This window comes from Oncorhynchus mykiss, chromosome 9, assembly GCF_057628025.1.
Source record: "Oncorhynchus mykiss isolate SJ-2025 chromosome 9, ASM5762802v1, whole genome shotgun sequence".
In the NCBI taxonomy this organism is placed as follows: Eukaryota; Metazoa; Chordata; class Actinopteri; order Salmoniformes; family Salmonidae; genus Oncorhynchus; species Oncorhynchus mykiss.
In genome coordinates this window covers 46,941,454-46,966,750 of record NC_143030.1, presented here as the reverse complement: position 1 = coordinate 46,966,750, position 25,297 = coordinate 46,941,454, and the positions used below count along the sequence as shown (strand labels likewise).

General features: G+C 40.5%; 2 protein-coding genes across 2 annotated transcripts; one reads left to right on the top strand and one right to left on the bottom strand.

Moving 5' to 3' along the window:
- The first annotated feature begins 4,013 nt into the window (after positions 1 to 4,013).
- Positions 4,014 to 18,739, top strand: rnf207b (ring finger protein 207b). Its single transcript, XM_021615734.3, has 18 exons — positions 4,014 to 4,147; positions 4,459 to 4,649; positions 9,309 to 9,441; positions 13,149 to 13,293; positions 13,478 to 13,559; positions 13,651 to 13,726; positions 13,897 to 14,022; positions 14,420 to 14,466; positions 15,363 to 15,435; positions 15,577 to 15,645; positions 15,784 to 15,852; positions 16,200 to 16,324; positions 16,579 to 16,756; positions 16,958 to 17,143; positions 17,398 to 17,449; positions 17,539 to 17,656; positions 17,825 to 17,935; positions 18,042 to 18,739. The coding sequence occupies exons 2-18, from the start codon at positions 4,459 to 4,461 to the stop codon at positions 18,184 to 18,186; spliced, it is 1,926 nt and encodes a 641-aa protein (XP_021471409.2). The 5' UTR covers positions 4,014 to 4,147; the 3' UTR covers positions 18,187 to 18,739.
- LOC110532118 (protein-S-isoprenylcysteine O-methyltransferase) lies at positions 18,427 to 24,230 on the bottom strand. Its single transcript, XM_021615735.3, has 5 exons — positions 23,931 to 24,230; positions 23,429 to 23,517; positions 23,154 to 23,323; positions 21,346 to 21,563; positions 18,427 to 21,257 (listed from the first exon to the last, which is right to left on the bottom strand). Exons 1-5 carry the CDS (start codon positions 24,147 to 24,149, stop codon positions 21,072 to 21,074), a joined length of 882 nt encoding a protein of 293 aa, XP_021471410.2. The 5' UTR covers positions 24,150 to 24,230; the 3' UTR covers positions 18,427 to 21,071.
- Between the last annotated feature and the right edge of the window lie 1,067 nt (positions 24,231 to 25,297).

The following is a 25,297-nucleotide window of genomic DNA, read 5'->3' as shown; positions in this document are numbered from 1 at the left end:
GAATCAGAGTTCGATTACTATTGTTTTCAACAAACATTTTATTTAAATTCCATACATTTTGAAATATGAATTAGTACCATAGAAACCATGCATAATTCTACAAATTGTAACACAACATACAAACACTGGATAAAAGAGCATCTTCTAAATGACTAAAACGTACAGCCTTTTACATTCAAAGACTTTTGAAAAGTAGCTATACAATTAGCTACACACTGCGGTGATACAGTATGTGAATGCCTCCATACAGCTGTTACATCTTAGCTAACCTTCTCAATTGCAGGTGGTACTCCAAAAAACAGAATATTCAGAGACGAGTTCTCATCATTTTAGTTGCCAGACATATTGCATTTCCCAACGTATTTGATTTGATATTTGCAGGAACTAGTCATTTCTATGCGATGCGGCCAAATTGTATTAGTCACTGTGCGACCAGAACAAAGATCGACACACGTGCAAGAGGCATTTTTCATTGGAAACAAAAAGTGGATTCAATATTTGTAGAAAAAAAATCAGTTTTTTGGAGTTCCACCTGCAACTGAGACGTGTTTCTTCCGAATTAAGAACAATGAAAGTATTGCTGCAGCGTCTTTCCACTAGCTACGCTAAGGTGTAGGCCTAACGGCTGCATGAAATACCGCATTGAGGTGCTAGTCGGAACTAGGAAACTCGGACATTTCCGACTTGCTAATTGGTTGTAGTTGTACACCTGCTGCGTTCAATCAGTTTGCAATTCGGACATTTCCGAGTTTCTTAGTTCCAACTAGCACGTGAACTTGGCAGAAGCCTTCCCATTACACGGTTACAGTGTGTAGCTACTATCTGGTGCCCGAGTGCCAGTCAATGACGTAGCATGCAACCATTGGTTGATTTATTCAACGTCGGAGCAGAGGATTTGACACTCGTCGATGGGAGGGATCGAGTAAACTGACCCGCGGGTCACTGGTCTATGGCCCGTGACTGGAACTGACAAAAAGCACCTTCTCAAATCGAACATTAATTTGCGCCACTTGGTCATGTTATTAACATGGCAGCATGGTATATCGTCCAGAAACATGCATAATCTCTTTTCCATAAAATATATGTTTGAATTGTCAAACTGGTTTTCATTGGGAAGGCACATAAACCTTTTTTTATCAATAGCAATCACTTTTGAAAGTATAAACACAGAATCTTACTCATTACTCCTCTTAAGTCACTTTTGTTTTGGGGGCACCTTGCTCATCAATGCAATCAACTTTCACCAGGTGCAAAATACCTGGGTGCCGGGGCGAATCCCCTCAGTTTAATATGTATCATAATGCAAATTATGATTGGTCCATCATAATGACTGTCAAAACCCAGCTCTCTGATTGGTCCTTCATAAGGTTGCTCTCTGATTAGTCCCTTAATTATGATAGCGGCATGTCATAACCCTGCTCTGATTGGTGCTTCATAATGACATTGTAATAAGCCTACACTCTGATTGGTTCCTTCATTATGACATCTCATAACCCTGTTCTCTGATTGATCCCTTCATTACGACATCATCATGACCGTGGTCTCTGATTGGTCCCTTCATTACATCATCGTCATAACCCTGCTAGCTGATTGGTCCCTTCATAATGACATTGTCAACCCTGCTCTCTGATTCGTGCTTCGTGACATCGTCATAACCCTGCTCACTGATTAGTCCTTCATAACGCTGCTCTCTGATTGGTACTTTCATAATGACATCATCATAACCCAGCTCTCTGATTGGTCCCTTCATAATTGTCAAAACCTTGCTTTCCCATTGTTCATTACAATCAACCCATACTGGGCTATAGTTCCTTGCCAAAAGTTATGTAATGAACTCTGGCATAGTGAGCAGGGAGGCTGACATCAAGGTGACATAACCTTTGACAAATTAAAAGATACAGTTGAAGTCGGAAGTTTACATACACCTTAGCCAAATACATTTAAACTCAGTTTTTCACAGTTTCTGACATTTAATCCCAGTAAAAATTATCTGTTTTATTTTAAGAGTGTGAAATGTCAGAATAATAGTAGAGATAATGATTTGTTTCAGCTTTTATTTCTTTCATCATATTCCCAGTGTGTCATAAGTTTACATACACTTAATTAGTATTTGGTAGCATTGCCTTTACATTGTTTAACTTGTGTCAAGCTTCCCACAATAAGTTGGGTGAATTGTGGACCATTCCTCCTGACAGAGCTGGTGTAACTGTCAGGTTTTTAGGCCTCCTTGCTCGCACAAGCTTTTTCAGTTCTGCCCACACATTTTCTATAGGATTGAGGTCAGGGCTTTGTGATGGACTTTCCAATACCTTGACTTTGTTGTCCTTAAGCCATTATTCAACAATTTTGGAAGTATGCTTGGGGTCATTGTCCATTTGGAAGACCCATTTGCGACCAAACTTTAACTTCCTGACTGTCTTGAGATGTTGCTTCAATATATCCAGGTAATTTTCCATCCTCATGAAGCCATCTATTTTGTGAAGTGCACCAGTACCTCCTGTAGCAAAGCACACCCACAACATGATGCTGCAACCCCCATGCTTCACGGTTGGGGTGGTGTCCTTCAGCTTGCAAGCTTCCCCTTTAACCTCCAAACATAACAATGGTCATTATGGCCAAACTGTTCTATTTTTGTTTCATCAGACCAGAGGACATTTCTCAAAAAAAGTACGATCTTTGTCACCATGTGCAGTTGCAAACTGTAGTCTGGCTTTTTTATGGCAGTTTTGGCGCAGTGGCTTCTTCCTTGATGAGCGGCCTTTCAGGTTATGTCGATATAGGACTCGTTTTACTGTGGATATAGATACTTTTGTACCCGCTTCCTCCAGCATCTTCACAAGGTCCTTTGCTGTTGTTCTGGATTTGATTAGCACTTTTCCCACCAAAGTATGTTCATCTCTAGGAGATCGAACTCATCTCCTTCCTGAGTGGTATGACGGCTGCGTGGTCCCATGGTGTTTATACTTGCGTACTATCGTTTGTACAGATGAACGTGGTACCTTTTGGCGTTTAGAAATTGCTCCCAAGGATGAACCAGACTTGTGGAGGTCTACAAGTTTTCTGAGGTCTTGGCTGATTTATTTTTCCATGATGTCAAGCAAAGAGGCACTGAGTTAAGGTAGACCTTGAAATACATCCACAGGTACACCTCCAATTGACTCAAATGATGTCAATTAGCCTATCAGAAGCTTCTAAAGCCATGCCATCATTTTCTGGAATTTTCCAAGCTGTTTAAAAGGCACAGTCAATTTAGTGTATGTTAACTTCTGACCCACTGTAATTATGAATTATAAGTGAAATAATCTGTATGAAACAATTGTTGGAAAAATTACTAGTGTCATGCACAAGTAGATGTCCTAACCAACTTCCCAAACCTATAGTTTGTTAACAAGAAATGTGTGGAGTGGTTGAAAAATGAGTTAATGACTCCAACCTGTCACGGCTTTTGAAAGATGAGGACCAAGGTGTGCGTACATTTTCTATTTTATTTGAAATGACGCCAACAAAACAAACCGTGAAGCTTCAGGCTATGTGCCATCAAGCAAAGTTAACTTCCCACAAACACAGGTAGGAAAAAGGGTACCTAAGTATGGTTCCCAATCAGACAACGATAGTCAGCTGTCCCTGATTGAGAACCATACCTGGCCAAAACATAGAAATAGAAAATCATAGAAACACAAAACATAGAATGCCCACCCCAACTCACGCCCTGACAAACCAAAATAGAGACATAAAAAGGATCTCTAAGGTCAGGGCGTGACACAACCTAAGTGTATGTAAACTTCCGACTTCAACTGTATGCTATTTCCAAAACTAATATTCATTGCTCAATTGTCCCCTTTATTGTTCCATTCTGAATTAGCAACCAATGCATGACGTTTGACAGGAGTCATTGGAGGCTGCAGTGGGGGAAATAGAGGGATTAGAGAGAGTAATGTATTTTGGTCACCTGTTGACAGATGAGTGGTGTCTGGTTACTCTGTTGTCATCCAGTACTGCCGTGCTATGGTCACACCTCCTCCTATACCCACTGAGTACCCTGACTTGACGTCAGGGCCGGCACTGCATCCCCTCCACGCACACTCAAAGACCCTCCACATATCTGTCATTCCTGCTTGGGACAGCAGCTAAGGCAGCAAGCAATAAGGTAATGCTTCAGCTTTACTTCCATATTCTTATATTATTAAGTATCTGCTGCTTGGCTCATTCATTAAGTATATGCTTAAAAGGAATGTACTTTAATGTACTTCCATGGAGTTGAAGGTTGGGAGTACTGATTAAATATTGACTTCCCTGGAATACTTTCAATTATATGATGTGTTGTAACAGTATATCACAGTTGATACATCATGGAATGATTAGGGTGTCTGTTGAAACGTGCATTTTCACTAATTCGCTCAAATGTCACTAACATAGATCAGCATCACTCTGATGGGCTTTCCTGTGTTGTTTTTACAGATGTCTGGAGGAATCTTCTGCCCTTTGGAGAACCTATATGACCCAGACAGTGCCAACTGCCACCCCTTGGTATGCCACTTGTGCCATGAGCAGTACGAACACCCCTGTCTACTGGATTGTTACCACACATTCTGCGCCAGTTGTCTGCGTGGCAGGGCTGTGGAAGGCAGACTCTCCTGCCCCCTCTGTGGGTAAGTAAGAATGGGCATTCCATTGATTTACTGGATGGCATAAATCACGAAAAACAGTACCAGTCAAAGTTTGGACAAACCTACTAATTTTTCTTTATTTTTAATATTTTCAATATTGTAGAATAATAGTGAAGACATCAACACAATGAAATAACACATATGGAATCATGTAGTAACCAAAAAGTGTAGATTTTTAGATTCTTCAAAGTAGCCACCCTTTGCCTTGATGACAGCTTTGCACACCCTAGGCATTTTCTCAACCAGCTTCACCTGGAATGCTTTTCCAACAGTATTGAAGGAGTTTCCACAAATGCTGAGCACTTGTTGGCTGCTTTTCCTTCACTCTGCGGTCTAACTCATCCCAAACCATCTCAATTGGGTTGAGGTCAGGTGATTGTGGAGGCCAGGTCATCTGATGCAGCACTCCATCACTCACCTTCTTGGTCAAATAGCCCTTACACAGCCCGGAGGTGTGTTGGGTCATTGTCCTGTTGAAATACAAATGATAGTCCCACTAAGCCAAACCAGATGTGATGGCGTATCGCTGCAGAGTACTGTGGTAGCCAGGCTGATTAAGTGTGCCTTGAATACTAAATAAATCACTGACAGTATCACCAGCAAAGCACCCCCACACAATCACACCTCCTCCTCCATGCTTCACAGTGGAAACCACACATTTGGAGATCATCCGTTCACCTACACTGTGTCTCACAAAGACACGGCGGTATCGCGTTTTAGGGAAGACCCGGATGCAGTGTCAAAATAACAAAAGTTTATTACTAGAACAGCAGCAGGCAAAATGACAGGTCAAGGGCAGGGCAGTAATCCAGATCAGAGTCAAAGGGACAGAACGGCAGGCAGTCTCAGGGTCAGGGCAGGCAGGCGTCAATAATCCAGGGCGGAGTGGCAAGGTACAGAACGGCAGGCAGGCTCAGGGTTAGGGCAGGCAGAATGGTCAAAACATTTTGGAACTATAGAACAAATTTGGAACTATAGAAAAAGACAGGAGCAAGGGGGAAAACGCTGGTAGGCTTGATGGACAAAATGAACTGGCAACAGACAGAGAACACAGGTATAAATACACTGGGGATAATGGGGAAGATGGGCGACACCTGGAGCGGGGTGGAGACAAGCACAAAGACAAGCACAAAGACAGGTGAAACAGATCAGTGTGTGACAGGCGGTTGGAACCAAAATAAAAAAATTGGGCTCATCAGACCGAAGGACAGATTTCCACTGGTCTAATGTCCATTGTTTGTGTTTCTTGGCCCAAGCAAGTCTCTTCTTCTTGGTGTCCTTTAGGAGTGGTTTCTTTGCAGCAATTCGACTATGAAGGCCTGATTCACGCAGTCTCAACTGACCAATTGATGTTGATATGTGTCTGTTACTTGAACTCTGTGAAGCATTTATTTGAGGCTGGTAACTCTCATGAACTTATCCTCTGCAGCAGAGGTAACTCTGGGTCTTCCTTTCCTGTGGCGGTCCTCATGAGAGCCAGTTTCATCATAGTGCTTGATGGTTTTTGCAACTGCACTTGAAGAAACCTTCAAAGTTCTTGACATTTTCTGGATTGACTGACCTTCATGTCTTAAAGTATTGATGGATTGTCGTTTCTCTTTGCTTATTTGAGCTGTTCTTGACATAATATGGACTTGGTATTTTACCAAATAAGGCTATCTTCTATATACCACCCCTACTTTGTCACAACACAACTGATTGGCTCAAACGCATTAAGACGGAATAAAATTCCACAAATTAACTTTTAACAAGGCACACCTGTTAATTGAAACGCATTCCAGGTGACTTCCTCATGAAGCTGGTTGAGCGAATGCCAAGCGTGTGCAAAGCTGTCATCAAGGTGAAGGGTGGCTACTTTGAAGAATCTCAAATATAAAATATCTATTTTTGGTTACTACATTATTCCATGTGTTATTTCATAGTTTTGATGTCTTTACTATTATTCTACAATGTAGAAAATAGTAAAAATAAAGAAAAACCCTTGAATGAGTACATGTGTCCAGACTAGGTATTCAAAGTTCTTATGGAACAAATTAGCTTTGATTTATCATATCAATGACCAACTCGGTGGCTTTGTGGTTAACATTTAAGCCCTAAGATTGGAAAGTTGGGGGTTTGTTCCACAGTCGAGTCATTCCAAGGACTGGCCCAATGGGACCTGATGCCTCACTGCCTGCCACTCAGCATTAAGGAGATGGATTAGGGGTAAGGCCCTGGAACAGACTAGCATCCAGGGCATGTACATGTACAGTGGCTTGCGAAAGTATTCACCCCCTTGGCATTTTTCCTATTTTATTGCCTTACAACCTGGAATTAATATGGATTTTGGGGGGGTTTGTATCATTTGATTTACACAACATGCCTACCACTTTGAAGATGCAAAATATTTTTTCTTGTGAAACAAAAACTAAGACAAAAAAACTGAAAACTAGAGAGTGTGTAACTATTCACTCCCCAAAGTCAATACTTTGTAGAGCCACCTTTTGCATCAATTACAGCTGCAAGTCTCTTGGGATACAGTATGTCTCTATAAGCTTGGCACATCTAGCTACTGGAATGTTTGCCCATTCTTCAAGGCAACACTTCTCCAGCCCCTTCAGGTTGGATGGGTTCCACTGGTGTACAGCAATCTTTAAGTCATACCACAGATTCTCAGGTCTGGGCTTTGACTAGGCCGTTCCAAGACATTTACATTTTTCCGCTTAAACCACTCGAGTGTTGCTTTAGCAGTATGCTTAGGGTCATTGTCCTGCTGGAAGGTGAACCTCCGTCCAAGTCTCAAATCTCTGGAAGACAAACAGGTTCCCCTCAATAATTTCCCTGTATTTAGCGCCATCCATCATTCCTTCAATTCTGACCAGTTACCCAGTCCCTGCCGATGAAAAACATCCCCACAGCATGATGATGCCACCACCATGCTTCCCTGTGGGGATGTTGTTCTCGGGGCGATGAGAGGTGTTGGGTTTGCACTGGACATAGCGTTTTCCTTGATGGCTAAAAAGCTCAATTTTAGACTCATCTGACCAGAGTACCTTCTTCCATATGTTTGGGGAGTCTCCCACATGCCTTTTGGCGAGCACCAAATGTGTTTGCTTATTTTTTTCTTTAAGAAATTGCTTTTTTCTGGCCACTCTTCCGTAAAGCCCAGCTATGTGGAGTGTACGGCTTAAAGTGGTCCTATGGACAGATACTCCAATCTCCGCTGTGGAGCTTTGCAGCTCCTTCAAGGTTATCTTTGGTCTCTTTGTTGCCTCTCTGATTAATGCCCTCCCTGCCTGGTCCGTGAGTTTTGGTGGGCGGCCCTCTCTTGGCAGGTTTGTTGTGGTGCCATATTCATTCCATTTTTTAATAATGAATTAATGATGTCTGTGGGATGTTCAAAGTTTCTGATATTTTTTTATAACCCAACCCTGATCTGTACTCCTGAATACTTCTGCAAGGCACTGTACGGTAGTTTAAGCTGCCTCATGCTACAGAAACAGGAGATAGGCTCCTGCCCCTATGGGCAGTTCTGGCTCGGACAAGGCAAACTTGTTCTAGGCTTACTTTATCATATCAATAGCTTTTGTAGTGAAATGTCCCATGGACTCTTCAACTCCATTTTCTACATCATGCCTGATGTCATTGGAAGGGCTGAAGTATTTATCATTGATGCGTGTATACTAAAAGATACCTAGAACAACATAGCCTCTCCAGTTAGTAGTGCCAGGATGAAAGTCTTACGGGATTATATGGGGGAAATAGACAGCTGCAGTGTAAATCCTGCCTTTGTTTCATCCTGCCTGGCATTGAGAACAGCTTGGTCCTAGATAGCTGGCAACTCTCAGTAAGAAGATAAAGAGAATTTGGACACCTTGACATTTGAATGATTGATCCCTCTGGGCTCAGATTACGTTAATTGCTGTGCCCTCCAGGACTGGATTATGTAACAGTGTTGTCATTATGCAGTACTGTGGATATGGATATGGTAATGTAAGTACAAACTAGTTTAGATGAGATTGTGGTGGTATTTCCAGGACGCCTATGAGTTTATTTTTGCCTGAGTCACATGAAGCTCAACTAGTACATGCTCTGTAATAAAGGATACATGCTTTGCTTTCTATGACAGCCTGTACATTTGAGATTAAGTATTCATTGGAGGTCTTCTTATGTAAGGGTGAGAGGCTACAATGGACCTTACTAAGTGTAGGACACGCCTAGTCAATAATCTAGCCCCCCTTTAAACAAAGGAAATTTGCTTTAAGCAAACGGTTTGTTTGTGACATTCATTAAATGAATGACATGGGAAATCACACTGTTATAAAGCAATAGTGTAGTTGTTGCTATTCTTGTCATTGACATTACCTTGTGTAATCAGAATTCAGAGCGATGCTATTTGTGGCTGTGTTGCCGTGAAGACTAGGTGAATACTTGGTAATGGGAGAGGCAATAGCCTACATGAGGACAATAGTTCAACAGCTGTAGCATAAGATATCCAACCCACACAGAACAAAGGGTAAAACTGCAAACACAATCACTTTGAAATATATTAGTTTGTTTCCATTTACTTTTCAGGGATCTCTTCACTTTAAGATTGTTAGTAGCCAAATGTGTTGGATCCTATTTGTAAGTTTTATGTAACCACTCTTGGTTTTGGTACAGACAACAGTCCATTGTCAAAGGCCTAAGTGCCTTACCCCAGGAGGACCGCCTGCTCAAATTCCTGGTGGATAACTCTACTGACTGTGAGGAGACTGTGCAGTGTTCAAACTGTGATCTGGAGTGCAAGAAGCAGGTATTAAGGTTTTATTAACTCTGAATGATTTATTTGAACCTTAGCCATGTATGCAAAAATGCTCCTAACAAACACAGGTTTGGATGATCACATAATTGGCGTATATATATTACTCTTACAGAATTTCCACGTGGGCGAGGATATTGGAAATGTAATCAAAGTCTACTGGACGATAACTTGGTTTTAACTAGGACAGACAAATTTATAACTGACTTTTTCCTGACATAACATAGGTACAGCAGATCCCCTTATTGTATGGGACACTTTTAAATGTGCCTTTAGAGACTATGCAATTCAGTACTCATCTATAAAATAAAAGCAATTTAGGTCAAAAGAGACCATATTAATAACAAAGGAAATTGAAAGACTAAGAGTACAGTTAGATAGCAATAAAAACTGCACCATAGAGGCACAGAATAAGTTAGAGGAAAAACAAAAAGAAATGGAGGAACTTATTCAAGAAAGTAATATATTCTAAAAATAAAGCGAACTGGATGGAATATGGGGAAAAATGCATCAAATTCTTTTTCAGTCATCAACATAGAAATACTACCCCCCAAAAATGTATTGAAACTTGTTACTAATGATGTCACACATGATTCACCGAACAATATTTTGAAAGAGGAAGTAAAGTACTTTAAGAATATTCCTCCATCTCCACTAACCGAAGCTAATTGTATGGATTTTTTTCCTATTAATAATGTAGAATTAACATCTGTACAATAGGACTCATGTGAAGGCCAAATTACACAGGAGGAACTTCTTGATGCAATTAAAGCCTTTCAATCCAGGAAAACTCCAGGGCTGGATGGCATACCAGGGGATGTATAACAAACTTTTACAAATATATTCAGAGGACTACTATTAGCATGTTTTAACCACTCCTATATAAACGGTAGATTAACGGACACGCAACAAGAAGGTCTGATTTCATTAATACTGAAACAGGATCCAAGCGGTATATATATAGATCCAGTCCATTTAAAAAATTGGAGGCCTCTTACACTTCAGTGTTGTGATAAAAAATTCTAGCTAAATGCTTGGCGCATAGAGTTAAAAAGGTATTGTCAGATATTATTCATCCTAATCAGACAGGTTTTTTTTTACATGGATGATACATTGGAGATAATATAAGACAAGTACTGGAAACAATAGAATACTATGACATTTTCGGGAAACCAAACCTGGTTTTCATAGCTGATTTTGAAAAGGCTTTTGATAAAGTACGACTGAAGTTTATATATAAATGCCTGGAATATTTTAATTTTTGAGAATCTCTTATAAAATGGGATAAAGTTATGTATAGTAACCCTAGGTGTAAAATAGTAAATAATGGCTACATGTCAGAAAGTTTAAAACTGTCAAGAGGAGTAAAACAAGGTTATCCACTATCGACATATCTATTTATAATTGACATCGAAATGTTAGCTGTTAAAATTAGATCCAACAATTATATTAAGGGATTAGAAATATGTGGCTTAAAAACAAAGGTGTCATTGTACGCTGATGATTCATGTTTTCTTTTAAAACCACAATTAGAATCCCTCCACAGCCTCATAGAGGGTCTAGATACTTTTTCTAAACTCTCTGGATTAAAACCAAATGATGATAAGTAATATTATGTATTGGGTATTTTGCCTTAACGTGTAGTTTACCAATAAAATAGTCTGACAGGGATGTGGACATACTCGAGATACATATCCCGAAAGAAAGAAATGATCTCTCTCCAATACATTTTAATAGAAAGTTAGCAAAAATAGATAAGATCTTGTAAAGGAAAATACCTGTCTATTTGTTCAAAAATCACTCTAATTAACTCTTTAGTCATATCACTGTTTACCTATTTGCTTATGGTTTTGCCTACACCTAGTGACCTGCTTTTTAAATTATATGAACAAACAATATTCCATTTTACTTGGAATGGCAAGCCAGACAAAATTAAAAGGGCCTATTTATATAAAGAATATGATTTTGGAGGGCAGAAATGATTAAATATTAAAGCTTTAGACCTCTCACTAAAGGCATCAGTCATACAAAAGTTATACTTAAATCTTAAATGGTTCTCTCGTAAATTAGTAAGAATGTCTCACCCCATGTTCAAGAATGGCCTTTTTCTCTTTATTCAGATTACAAATGCTCCCTTTCGGTTATTTGAAAACGAAATAATCTCCAAAATATTGTTATTTTTTAAACAAGCCTCAAAAAGTTGGTTGCAATTTCAGTTCAATCCACCTGAAAAGATCGAACAAATAATACAACAAATATTGTGGTTAAACTCAAATACACTAATTGGTAATAAAAAATAAAAAATTTGAGATTATGAAAAAAAAAAGGTATAAACTTTGTAAATTAGATCATAAATAGGACTGGTGGAGTTATGTCACACATGCAGCTAACACATACATATGGAAATGTCTGCTCTACCCAAAATTACAACCAACTAATTGCAGCATTACCACAAAAATGGAAGAGGCAAGTAGAAGGGGGAAAAAGTAAATACATATCAATTTCATTTAAGGACCAAAAAATTGACAACTGTGCCATATAAATTGCAAAATAGTTGGGAAGACATTTTTGATGTACCGATTCCATGGCACATTGACACACAAAACATGAATTGACACGCAAAACGACGCCAGATTCAAAACTTTGAATTTTTAAATTTAAGTTATCATACAAAATTCTTGCAACCAATTGAATGTTTTATATAAATGGGAGATACAATCTTCCCAGCTCTGCAGATTTTGCTGTGACGAGGCAGAGTCATTAGATCATTTATTTTGGTACTGTCCATATGTACCTTGTATTTCGTCACAGGTCCAGGAATGGCTGAAGAATTGCAACATTTACCCAGAACTAACACTGCAGATAGTGATTTGAAAAGTCATAGTCAATCGATCAATAATATAATCATTATTTTTGCAAAAAATGTTATCATTATTTTACAATCTGTAGAAGCTATGAGAATTGAAAGGTTCAGTACTTTTGTGAAGCATCACAGCACAGTTGAAAATATGCGGAAAATATAAATTCTAAATGGATGGGGTTAAGAGATAGATTGGAGGGGTTGAATGGAGCTAAAGGGTGGGACTAATAAAAACAAGATAACCAATGTAAAACATACGGGGTCTGTAAAATGTATATAGGTTCAGAAATGTTGTGAAATACCACAGTTACAAATAGAAATCAAACTGGATCGACATCAGAAATAGAGGAAGGCCAGGACTAAAAACAAACAAAATATAACTATTGTAAAATAGATTGTGTCTGTAAAATGTGTATAGTAAGTATAAACTGAATGAAGAAGCCTAAGTGTTATTGTTTATTAGTTTACTCCAATTGGGGGAAGGGTGGTAGGGTTTGAAGGGAATAATTAAGATATATTCTTTAAAAAAGTGTGTATGTGTGTGTACATGTGTGTATATGTGTACATGTGTGTATATGTAATGTACAGTATATGGATATGTGTATGTCTATATGTATGTATGCATGTATGTATGTAGATATATATATTTTCCCCCCACCCCCACCCCAAAATATGGGGGATTGGAAATGACGCATACAATTACATTGATAGAAGAAACAATCTCCGCAATATTAAAGCTGATCCACCCCCTGAAGAAAAAAAAACAGTTTTGGTTTCATACCTGTAGTTTCTGTCTGCAGTACAAGCTTTTGAATATGTTTGTGGTCTTGTGTGTTGACAGGATGTGGAAGCAATGCACTATTGCAACACTTGTAGCCAGCCGTTGTGTGGAGCTTGCAGGGAATCAACCCACAAGGCCAAAATGTTTGCCCGCCATGATATTGTCTCCCTTGCCAAACGCACAAAGGAGGTCCACAAAAAGTGTGGTGTGTTTAAAGTCCAATCTTCTTCAAATACAGCTAGACACCTTTTATGAATAAACTAGCAGGTGCACATAACTTTTTGGTTAAGTTAAATCCAAGGCTCTCCAGCTCATATTCTCTCCTCTGAGATGACATTGTAATGACTGTCTCGCTCTCCCTGTCTGTTTGTCTGTCTGTCTACCCACAGCCCTCCATGACGAGCTATACATAATGTTCTCCACAGAGAAGAAGTCCATGCTGTGTATCAACTGTTTCAGAGACATGCAAGTGTGAGTTACAGTCAGCTCCTATCCCCAATATTGTATCACTTAAATAATTAAATCAACCATTAAGCAATTGCTTTTTGTGTGTGTCCTTCAGGGAGAGCAGAGCACACTGCATTGATATTGAGACAGCATATATGCAAGGCTGTGAAAGGCTGGACCAAGCTGTCATCGTGAGTGCATTCTCTTCACACTCTGTATTACCTACTTATTCCATATTGCTGTAGAGTATACCTATAGACAATTCATGTGGGGGAACATGGTGAAGTTTAGTTTGTTGGGTGGGTGTGTGTGTATGTGGTGGTGTCCAGTGCCCTCTCGTGATGTGACCCCTGACCCCTAGGCGGTAAAAGAGCTTCAGACGTCTGCCAGGGAAGCCATCATCCTGCTGAAGGTGATGATCAGGGAGGTTCGAGAGAACGTGGATGAGGAGGAGAGCGCTATCAGCACACTGTTCAACAACATGCAGGTGAGCTGACACAGGCATCGGCCATTTTGAAAACATTCAACTCAACTCAAAGCTGGAAATTTCCCTCCATTCCAATGACAGTTTTTTTTCAATCAATCAATGTTCTTTAAAAAATTGTTGAATGTTTTTTTTGTTTTCTGACTGCAGTTTATTCTACCACAAGGTGTCACCCTTCGTGTCTTATCTCCTAAAGTAGCTGAAAGTTCAATACATTGCACATTTACATCAGAGCAAAATTTGATCAAATTGGAATGCTCAAGTAGTGCTTTTCATTTACAAACTTAACACTGAGAGGAAATGAATGTCATGTTTTATTGTAATAGTTTTAATTAGGCAGTCTAAATAATTTCATTTCATCATTTAATCTTGACACAGATAATATTGTCCTCTTTTGAAGGAAAAACTGGCAGAAAGAAAAAAGATTCTCCTGAAAGCAGCTCAAAGGTGAGAATGAATTTGACTTCAGGCTACCGTGCTTGAAAACAAGTAAAGGTGGGCGCCACAGGAGGTTGGTGGCACCTTAATTGGAGAGAACAGGCTCGTGGTAATGACTGGAGCGGAATCAGTGGAATTATATGAAATAGATCAAACACATGGTTTCCAGTTGTTTGATGCCATTCCATTTGCGCCGTTCCGACCATTATTATGAGCTGTCCTCCCTTCAGCAGCCTCCACTGCTGGGCGCAGAGTCAATCATGTTTATAATGTAATGTATAGCCTGTGCTCAGAGAAACTGTGAAATATTTGGTACTTACCGGTCATTGTTTGAATGGGCCATCCGAATACAGAACACACAGATTCAGCCTCAATGGTTGCATATAGCCATTAAAAATCGCTGTAAACTCAATAAACTCTCAGGGCAGGAAGTCTTTCCACAGACAGACACCACTTGCATCCCAAATGGCACCCTTATCCCTTTATAGTGCACTACTTTTTTACCAGGGTCCACTCTGGGTCGCACTCTACAGGATATTTGGGATGCACCCAGAGATATTGAACAGGCTAATGGCTCATCTAATGCCTGCCTATGTATCCTGTTCCACATTTATAGATCCTGCTGAGAGATTAAGGTATCCATGGCAGCAGACCAATCTAGATAAAAGCCTAATTAATGATAATAATGTGTCAAACTAGCAACATCAGGCTTGCATGGCACCACTTTGAACCCTCTAGCAGAAATGTTTCCCAAAAAGCTTTGCTTATGCTGCACAAGCTAAAGAGTAAGGATGATAATCACATGAGATTCTTGCTATTGACACGTGGGTTAAGATCATGCATGTTGTTCCACTTAGATACGGTAAGAGATCCATTTCAAATGGATTCTCTCTTGTTTTTAACAGTCAGCATGAGGAGAAAGAGAGAGCCTTCAAAGAACAGCTGTCTCATCTGGCCGCACTCTTACCCACTCTCCAGGTAATGTCCTGTCTATGGCACGCCTTTCTATCCTGGAGTGGTGATGCCTCTGTTGCATTTGTCATCCAAACGGATGGCCCATCTTGAGCAGGTGTAATATGCTCAACTCAAGCCAATGTTCTCTGCCTTTCCTCTCTCTAGGTTCATCTGGTCACTTGCTCAGCCTTTCTAAGTTCAGCCAACAAGTTTGAGTTTCTTGACATGGGATATGTATGTACAATACAGTATGATAAATAATGCCCAATCTGGTTCCATGAATCCAGAAGAGCACATACCAAAACATGAAATGTAATACTAGCAATTGTGAATACCGTTTTGAAGCAAATGACTTTAATATATGTTATCCAGCAACTGATGGAGAGACTGAAGAAGATTGTCAAACTTCCACACAGACTGAGACCAGCTCAGAGTAGCAAGGTAAGGTAAATAATTAGATGGGTGCTTATATTTGTCCTCTTTCACACATGTATACGTGTGTATTAATATGCATGTGTGATTTGGAAATATCCCAATTCCACCTGAGACACCCTCGGAGAGTGGGGTCACGGCCAGAGTCGGCCATTATCAACGGTGACTCTGGATCAGTTAGGGTAAAGTGCCTCGTTCAAAGGCACGTCGGCAGATTTTTCACCTAGTCAGCTCGGGGATTCGAACTAGTGACCTTTCGGTTAATGAAAAGACCCTCTCTTGTCATATGCCTTTTCAACTGATGTTTTGTCATATCACATCCCAAATATACACCCCATTCTATATTTCTGGTTTAGATCAACACAGAGTATCGGTCCGAGTTTGCTCGTTGCCTTGAGTCTCTGTTACTGCTGGGCCAAAGACGCTCTGTGTCCATTGCTGGGAGTGTGACTGGATTGAGTTTGGGCAATGCCAGCGGACTGTGAGTCATATTTCACTCCTACCATATGGAAATAGTGCAGACCTACACACTCAAAGGGAACATGTCATCAGCATGTTATTGGTGCTCCCAATGAGTGAAACCTCAAATTTCAAGACAGTATGCTTGTACTTCCCAAGTATGCGCTTGTCATGTTGTAAAATATCCAGCGGAAATATGAGGACCCCCTGTGCCTGATGCCCAAACTTATGTAAAGATATCGATTTATTAATTGTTTTGTGTAACTGTCCCCTCAGCCTACAGTCGTCCCTGTCCATGCCCTGCCACTCCCCAGCCATCAGTGACATGTCCCTGGGCTCGTCCGTGGTGCGGAAGCCCACCCCCCACCGCTATTTCAGCACCAAGGTCCTCCTGGCTGAGGGGGGAGAGACCCCCTTCACCGAGCACTGTCGCAACTATGAGACCAGCTACAGGGTGTGAGCTTCTATGACTCTTTTCAGTTACTGTACAGCTCTTACGATATTACTGAGGAGTTTCACAGCCAAACGCAATGTTTTGGTGTGTGTATTGGAAATACATTAGAGATGCATGGTCTATTGATTTCAATCAAGGCGCTACCCTGATTACTATACCCTGATGTAGCCCATTAAAAACCTTGCCTTCTCCTGACTCCAGACGCTGCAGATGTCCATTCAGCAGCTGAAGGACCAGGTGCAGGAGACCCACAGGGATCTGACCAAGCACCACTCCCTCATCAAGACAGACACCATGGGAGACATCCTGGATACCTCCGTGCAGATGGACAGACAGATCTCCTCTGAGTACTCTGCACTGGAACTCATGAGGGCCATGTTTGAGGAGGTGGGAATCACTAAAGCGATCGATCAAATGTATTTATAAAGCCCTTTTAACGTCAGCTGATGTCACAAAGTGCTGTACAGAAACCCAGCCCAAAAAAAACCCAAACAGCAAGAAATGCAGATGTAGAAGCACGGTGGCAAAGAAAAACTCCCTAGGAGTTAGGATTATGAAAAGGTATTCACACAACATTGTTTATTAATGTAACCCGGCTTACCTTTTAGAGCTCATTTCCATCTTGTTATCCTTCACCACAGGTCTGGGAGACAACCTTTCAGAGGGTTGCAAATGAACAGGAAATCTATGAAGGTAATGGGGATTTTGTTTTTCTGTTAGCTGTGAGATAGCTATGGTCAAGTTGGTGTTTTATATACTGCATTTGTCCATTCTGGTTTCAGCCCAGCTTCATGATCTGACCCAGCTAAGGCAAGAGAACAGTTATCTGACCACCATCGCCAGGCAAATTGGCCCGTATATCCGATCTATCGCCAAGGTGAAGGAACGCCTTGAACCCAGGTACTGGAGCTCAATGTCACAAACTACAATGTCTTGACTAACAAGATAGTTTGGCAAATGTACAATTTACTCTGTCGAGCGGTCACAGACTGAGACGTTTCTTTCTGTCATGGGGACTGTGCAAGACATGGTTTACCACGAAGTGTTCCCTTTTCAATGTTCCCACAGACTGAAAGAGCCTAAGGAGCTGAAAGACGACCGTACAGAGGCCATGCTGAAGATCTATGAGGACACCACTGCGGCCAAAGATACTAAACTAACCATTTCAACAACACTGACGTAAGCTAGTGAGGAGATTACTGAATAACTTGTTTGGAGGACTGATTTCAATGAAAACCATACAACGTCTTTGTTAAACCTCTACTTTTATGCTTTACCTCAACAGAAATGACCTGACCTGTCAGCCTACCACAGATGACAACCACACTCTCAGCAACCTCTCTGATGAGGCTGCCCTCAATAATAATTTCTACTGGCCAGGGAAGCAGAAGACCACAGAGATAGCCATTTGGAAGGAGTTGTCTCCCTAAACAATTGGATAGGGGCATGGGACTTCACCAACAAAGTGCTCACCCTTGACTTACTGGATGTAAATTATATTGAATATAAAATCCAATATTTCCACATTGTGTGTAACAAGGTGTAATGTATGCTATGGTAACACCGTCACTGTGTTCAGGTTGGCTTCTTGTAGTAATTTAAGCATGCATCCATTATCCATATTAGGACTACATTGGCAACAACATGAAAGACAACCTAATGAGGAAGACAATTTTCTTAGGATAAACTTTTGATTTTATTTGACAGGACAATGGTGTTCATTCAATTCAGAAAATGTCAGTAAAGTGAAAAAAAAGTTATCAACCAAGAGTTAGATAAGTACACCCTCTGCATGATACATTTTTTATTTACCTGTAATAAACTGTAGTATTGTTATACTGTAGTGCAACACAACTGGATTTTTCCACCTTCAGCTCAGCTGTATCATGCTTTGAGCAGCAAACTATCATATGTCTGTAGCCAACTGAATGTGCTCTTATATTTATTAAAACAGAATCTCATCTGTATTCATGTAACACATGACTTTTACAGTGCTCTAGACTGTCCTAATTTCAGAAACTAACTCACACACACTCATCTTGCACAACAGTTAAGTGCTTTTGACTGTTCTAATTTCGCAAATTCTCTTTCACTCACAGACATACTCCTCTTGCACTCCATACAGTCTGGGCATACAGAGTGGAGGGCAGAGGCGACCTTTCACCTGAGACAAGCTGCGGTAGTTCAGAAGGAAGCCATGTTGGGTGTAGCTCTCTGAACCCCTTAGCCATAGGAATGCATCTTTTGGTTGGTTTTAATACACAGTGAGCATGAGGAGACAAGCACACAGAACAAATAAATAGATGGAGTGATGATCAAGTGGGGGTAGAGAGAGACTGTGTGAGAGCGAATGCATTTTAAAGATGACTATTAGTGAGTGCCCCCATTACTAAAAACCCTATGGAAGAACACCCCTGATTCATAGTCTATACCCAGGGGACATTCAGACTTACAGCAGACTGGAATAGAACAGTGAACGGATTGTCAGTGTTCCTTATGTTTTAAATGACTTACAAAGTAGATGTTTCTGACTTATTACGCCGAACCGTTTGGAGAAATCCGTGAACCAGGCTACGACTTGCTCAGGTTGTCAAATTTGCAAAAGATTTCTGATAGTACAGCTTTTTGATCCTGAGTGGACATGGGATATGTGAATTTAAAATCAGGGGTTGGAACCAAAGTTTTCTAAAAAAATAATAATAATAATTTCCCCCATTCCATTCCACAGTTCCGATCAGCAAAATACATCTCTGAACCGGTCTTAAACCTGTGACATTTTTTAATATATTTTTTTTACATTTAGCTCATTAGAATGACTTCAGCAATCAGTGCAGATAGAGCAGGCAAGCTAGTTGTTTACATGCGTGATGGACAGACCAGTGTAGCCTATGGCGCAAGATGCTACTTAAAATTTACAGGTGGGGGGAGAGCGAGCGGGTTGAGCAGGCTTGAAGCGCTGGCCCTCTTTAAGACATGCATTATCTGAATTAGGTTCACAGAATTTTCCCTAGGAGAGACTTTGAGCTAGCTAGCTCACACGCTTGTGTGAAGAGCAGCACCAGAATTAAACACACAGCTTACCTTTTTGTAGTTAACAAATCCAATCTAAAACTCAACTAGGCCTATAGTATCTTTAACTAGCATTGAAAAAGTTAATCCACTTCTCTAATTAAAAAGATCTCTCCCTATCTTCTCATGCTTCTAAGTTCAGTACAGTAGCCTATGCTTCAGATGGGGGAGGGGCAGGTAACCTAAACATGCACAGGCAAAGATTTTCAGTTTGCAGGCAGACGCTGGAATAAGTTTCAGTGATAGAGAGGGCTCTGCACATGCGCTTTATTTCGTTTCTTTTGTGGGACGAAAAAAAAAAAAAAAAAAATGGCTAGAATGTTAACCGGTTCGCATGCTTTTAAAATAACGGTTCTGTTCCGGAACAGTATGGATTGCTTTCGTTCCCGATTCAGTTCCTTCATTTTATTTTCCAGTTTTGTTCCCTGAACCGGGTCCAACACATTTAAAATAAATCATTTTGGGTAAGGATGCATCAGTATAGAAATTCTGGGCTGTTACCTATAACCAATATTTTCTCATGGCATATTTTGACATTTGATTACCATCAAAAGGCATTTTATAATTTATGAAAAGTTCATTAACTTATGGGGCAAAGACCATGTTGCAAGCAACCACTTTGCTGCCATTTTGGGAAATTTTTGTAAATGTACAACAGTCACACAGAAATAAATGCTTCTTAGCGCAGATTTACCTATTGGGAAAGAATATGTACGAGGGCAGTTGAAATTGTGCATCCCTAATCTTGTGTAAAACTATTGTTGTAAACGCTGAGACCTAATAATGATGACTTAGTGATAAGCCAGACAAACAAGGAATAGCAGACACTCGACCAGGCTCATTACAGCACTTTGATTCAGTAACACAAGCTAAAAATCCATTCAGCATCCACTGAAGAAACTCAACTCCTCCCTATGGAAAACACAGAAAAGGGAAACATTGGAGATGAAAAAAAATGAAGACAAAAAATAACTCTTAGTAGTCAAACTAACCAAACCAAAGACGTGGTTGGATGTGTGCAATAGATATACAACATTGGGGGGTGTCGTTTCTTTTTGAGTGAGTCCGTCTACCCAGGTTTTTGGGGAGCCCTTTACCACGCTCGTAGGTGTCAGTCTCCGTGAGCTCTAGACCCCTCCAGGGCGGGCGACCACAAGGGCTAATCCACAGTATGCTGACCAGGGCTGCCCCTCACAGTGCCTGTCTGTCTGCCATGTTCATACATCCAGGACCCCATCTCTCACACCTAGGAGCTGTTGATGCGGATGCCTGAAATAAAGGGCAGGCCGGTGCCCACCTTCTTCTTGTATTCCAGGTAGTCCTCTCCAAAGAAATGGAGGAGAGAGAGCTCCTCCTCCTCGATCCGTTCACGGAAGAAGCGCCAACTGGCCATGGTGTAACCCGCGATGCAGACAGGGTTGCACAGCATCACCTGGAACATTGGACACGGAAAAGTAAAATCAGTGGAGTGGGCTTGATTGTAACATGTTTTAAGAAAAATTGACATTTTAGGCATGTACCTGTGTGCCAATGCTCCAGTAGAACCAGCCCACGTAGGACGGGTGTCTGAAGAAGGCATAGACCCCATCGGTGACCAGCACGTGGCTCTGGGCCTTCTCGTTCTGGACGATGTGGTTAAAGTTAGAGCCAGCCGTCAGCATGGCAGACTTACGCAGGAAGTCCCCACACAGCACCATCACCAGGCCCACCAGGCTGAGCCAGCTCAGCTGCTTCAGCTCTGAGACAAGAGGGAAAAGGTTCAGAGCCAATTGAGACATTTCACTCCTCCTGTGACAACATGTCATGCCATTTCAACTGACATGAAAAGTCATTGGCTGCGTTCCAGGCTGACTACGGCTCAATCCCAATACTCCTTAGCCCTCCCCTCCATTTTGCACGATCCCGCGAGCCACATTGAGTCGGAGTGGTGTTCCAATTAAAATTTGAGCGAGGGGGTAGAGCCTTTTCAGCCCTCCAAATTAAGAAAATCAACATGCAGACTTCCTATTGAGTGGTTATTAAAACTACCATAAAGTCCTGCGACCCAAGGCTCTAAAGTTGCTTCAGGAAGGTGGCTGACAAGAATACTAGGATAGAAGGAAATGTAATTAATTATAACTTCCCAACAAATCATGCAAAGTATTTACATTTAAGATGAATATGTTAGTTCATGTAGAGAACAATTATAATGCACATTTCTTGGTCATAAAGTTAATTTACAAAAATAACTATTTAACAAGCTAGCAACAACTAGCTAACTAACTATACATTTAGGTTTCTATACAGGCATTTGACATTTGTATGAATTGTAATTCATGTTGTAGGGACGCCTGAGCAAACCAGGCTGTCATCTGTGAAACCCAATGTATGTAAAGAATCTCGCTAACGAAAGCATCTACTGCAAATGTTATGTACAATTTTGTAAGCTTGCCTTCCTGTTCATAAAAAAAAAAAAAAATAATACTTCAATCACTTGTAATTGTTCTTTATTGTAGTTAGTAACATAAGAGACTGAAGATATTTGCCAATGCAGGTAACGTAGCAGTAGATAACTATTTTCTTCCTTATTGTATAGTGGAGGATAAAAAGACCGGTATGCTATGGATGTGTCGGTGTATGGACCCTTACACATTTGGTAAAAAATTATTAAAAAAAATGTTCAGAACAGTGATTTTAATTGTTCTAGCTACAATGCCTCCACTGTTAAGGACTGAGTGAAGGGAACGCAACTGTTACATGCCAAACTGCTATGGAATGAAAGTCCTGCTTCAGTACTACTCCACATTGAACCACCGCCAGAGGATGGGTACATTACAGGCACGTTGTTTTTCATTTGATGCTCATATGGTAAGTATGTATTTGCTGCATGAGAAATATAAGAAAAGCTATTACTGCAGCCAGTACTGGCTCATCGTCAGTTAATTGCGTGGTATCCGTTGGCAGTATCTGACGAGTGAAAGGGAAAAGTGGATACCGAGCCAGTTGTACAACTGAAGTGTAACGCATTTATCCCAACCCCTCTGAATCAGAGAGGTGCAGAGGGCTCCCTTATATCGACATCCATGTCATCGACACAAGCGATGTAATGATGTCCCATTCCCTAGGCCTAATTAGTTGCTCCGTTTTCGAGTGTCACTCCCCCCCCAAACGACAGACACTCGAAAACAAAGGGGAGGGCTAACGGGAGTATTGGGATTGAGCCTACATTGCAGACGCCTGCCTGCGCAGAATGACGTGGTATGCAACCATTGGTTGATGCAATGCAATACCAGCTATGTAGTCAGGCTGGAACGCAACCATTGAGCACAAGTGTGGTATGAGGAAAGACCTGGGATAGAGAGCTTCTCTATAGTGAACTCCACCCATGAGGAGACGGCAGCCACGGTGTACTCCACACTGTGGTTGAGCAGGAATGAGTCCAGAGACAGGCTGCGGGGGTTAATGATGGCCGTCACCAAGTACTCAGAGTAGTGGAAGAAAGACATGGAACACATGTACCTGCAAATACATTCATTGACTGAGAACTATGCATAAACAGGTATCAAACTAACATCAATTAGTTTTGTGTGTGACAGAGAGTATGTACAGGTGCTGGATGCTTACCAGCCAAAGTGTGTCCATGTAGTTTGGGAAAAGCTTATGATCAAGCCACACCCAAAAGTAAAACCAAGGAAGCAGGCTCGCACAGCAACCTGGGAGATAAGAGCATGCTCCGATAACCTTTCTAACTTGAACTTGTGAAACTACAAAGCTGGCTCCAAATCAACAGCTACGACAATAACATAAGTGGGCCATGCCGAAGGTTGACTTCAATAGTGTTATCTAGCTTACCGTTAAATTAGAGTTCTACTTTAGGCAATCAGGGTGACAGCTGTCTCAATCCAATTCAGCTAATAGGATTAGCCAGCTAACATTAGCACAATACATTGTCAGAAAGAAGCGCGCCAATTAATAACTGATCATTTAGAATAAGCCTAGCTAGCCGAATGCCGTTTTGAATGGGCAAATACAACATAAAATCAAGATGGCTAGCTAAGTAGCTTAGCTAATGTTACTGCTAGCCATCTTGTTTCAGACGTTAGCTAGCTACTACTGTAGCTCTTACCTTATATAGAGGTCCCTTATATATGATTAGCAAGAAGCCATTGAGAACAGCGATGTACACCGCAATAGCTATTTTCCCCCTCACTCCAGTGAGATAGTCGAATACCCAGTCAAGGTGTCCAGCGAATGTTCTAATAAGGGGAATTATAACAACGCCAAGCCCTAAAAGAAAGCTTATAATACTTATTTTTCCCTCTAATGCCAACTTATTGCCTGCCATGATGAAGTAACGTTACTCCCTATGGGCTCTCGCGAGTTTTCCACAATCACAGAACTTCCTCATTAATCTTGGCTCAGTTCCAGGAGGTGACGCTGCGTAGATGATCAAATCAGATTTTATTTGTCACATGCTCCGAATACAACATTGAAATGCTTACTTTACAAGCCCAACAATGCAGTTTTAAAAAAAAATACGTGTTAAGAAAGTATGTACTAAAATAAACTGAAGTAAAAAAATATATATATATAATAATAATATAATAAAAATAAAATAACAGTAATAATGCTCTTTGCAGGGTCAATGTGGGCACAGGTTTGTCGAGGTAATTGAGGCACTATGGACAGTACCAGTCAAAAGTTTGGACACACCTACTCATTCTAGGGGTTTTCTTTATTTTTACTATTTTCTACATTGTTGAATAATGGTGAAGACATCAACAGTATGAAATAACCCACATGGAATCATGTAGAAACCAAAAAAGTGTTAAACAAATCAAAATATATTTTAGATTTTTCAAAGTAGCCACCCTTTGGCAGATTTGCACACTACAAAGTAGAAAATAGTAAAAATAAAGAAAAATCATTGAATAAGTAGGTGTGTCCAAACTTTGTATTAGTACATGTAGGTAGAGGTAAAGTGACTATGCATAGATAATTAACAGAGAGTAGCAGCAGTGAACATAGTCTGTGTAGCCATATTATTATCTGTTCAGGAGTCTTATGGCTTGGGGGTAGAAGCTGTTAACCTCCACGGGATTGGGTCCCAGGACATAGACATATCTGATATGGGCAGAAAGCTTAAATCTTGTTAACCTAACTGCACTCTCCAATTTACAGTAGCTATTACAGTGAAATAATACCATGCTATTGTTTTAGGAGAGTGCACAATTATGAACTTTAAAATGCATTAATAAACCAATTAGTCACATTTGGGCAGTCTTGATACAACATTTTGAACAGATATGCAATTGTTCATTGAATCAGTCTAAAACTTTGCACATACACTGCTGCCATCTAGTGGCCAAAATCTAAATTGTGCCTTGGCTGGAATAATTATGGACTTTCTCTTGCATTTCAAAGATGATGGTACAAAAAAACAAATGCACATGTTTTTTTCTTTGTATTATCTTTTACCAGATCTAATGTGTT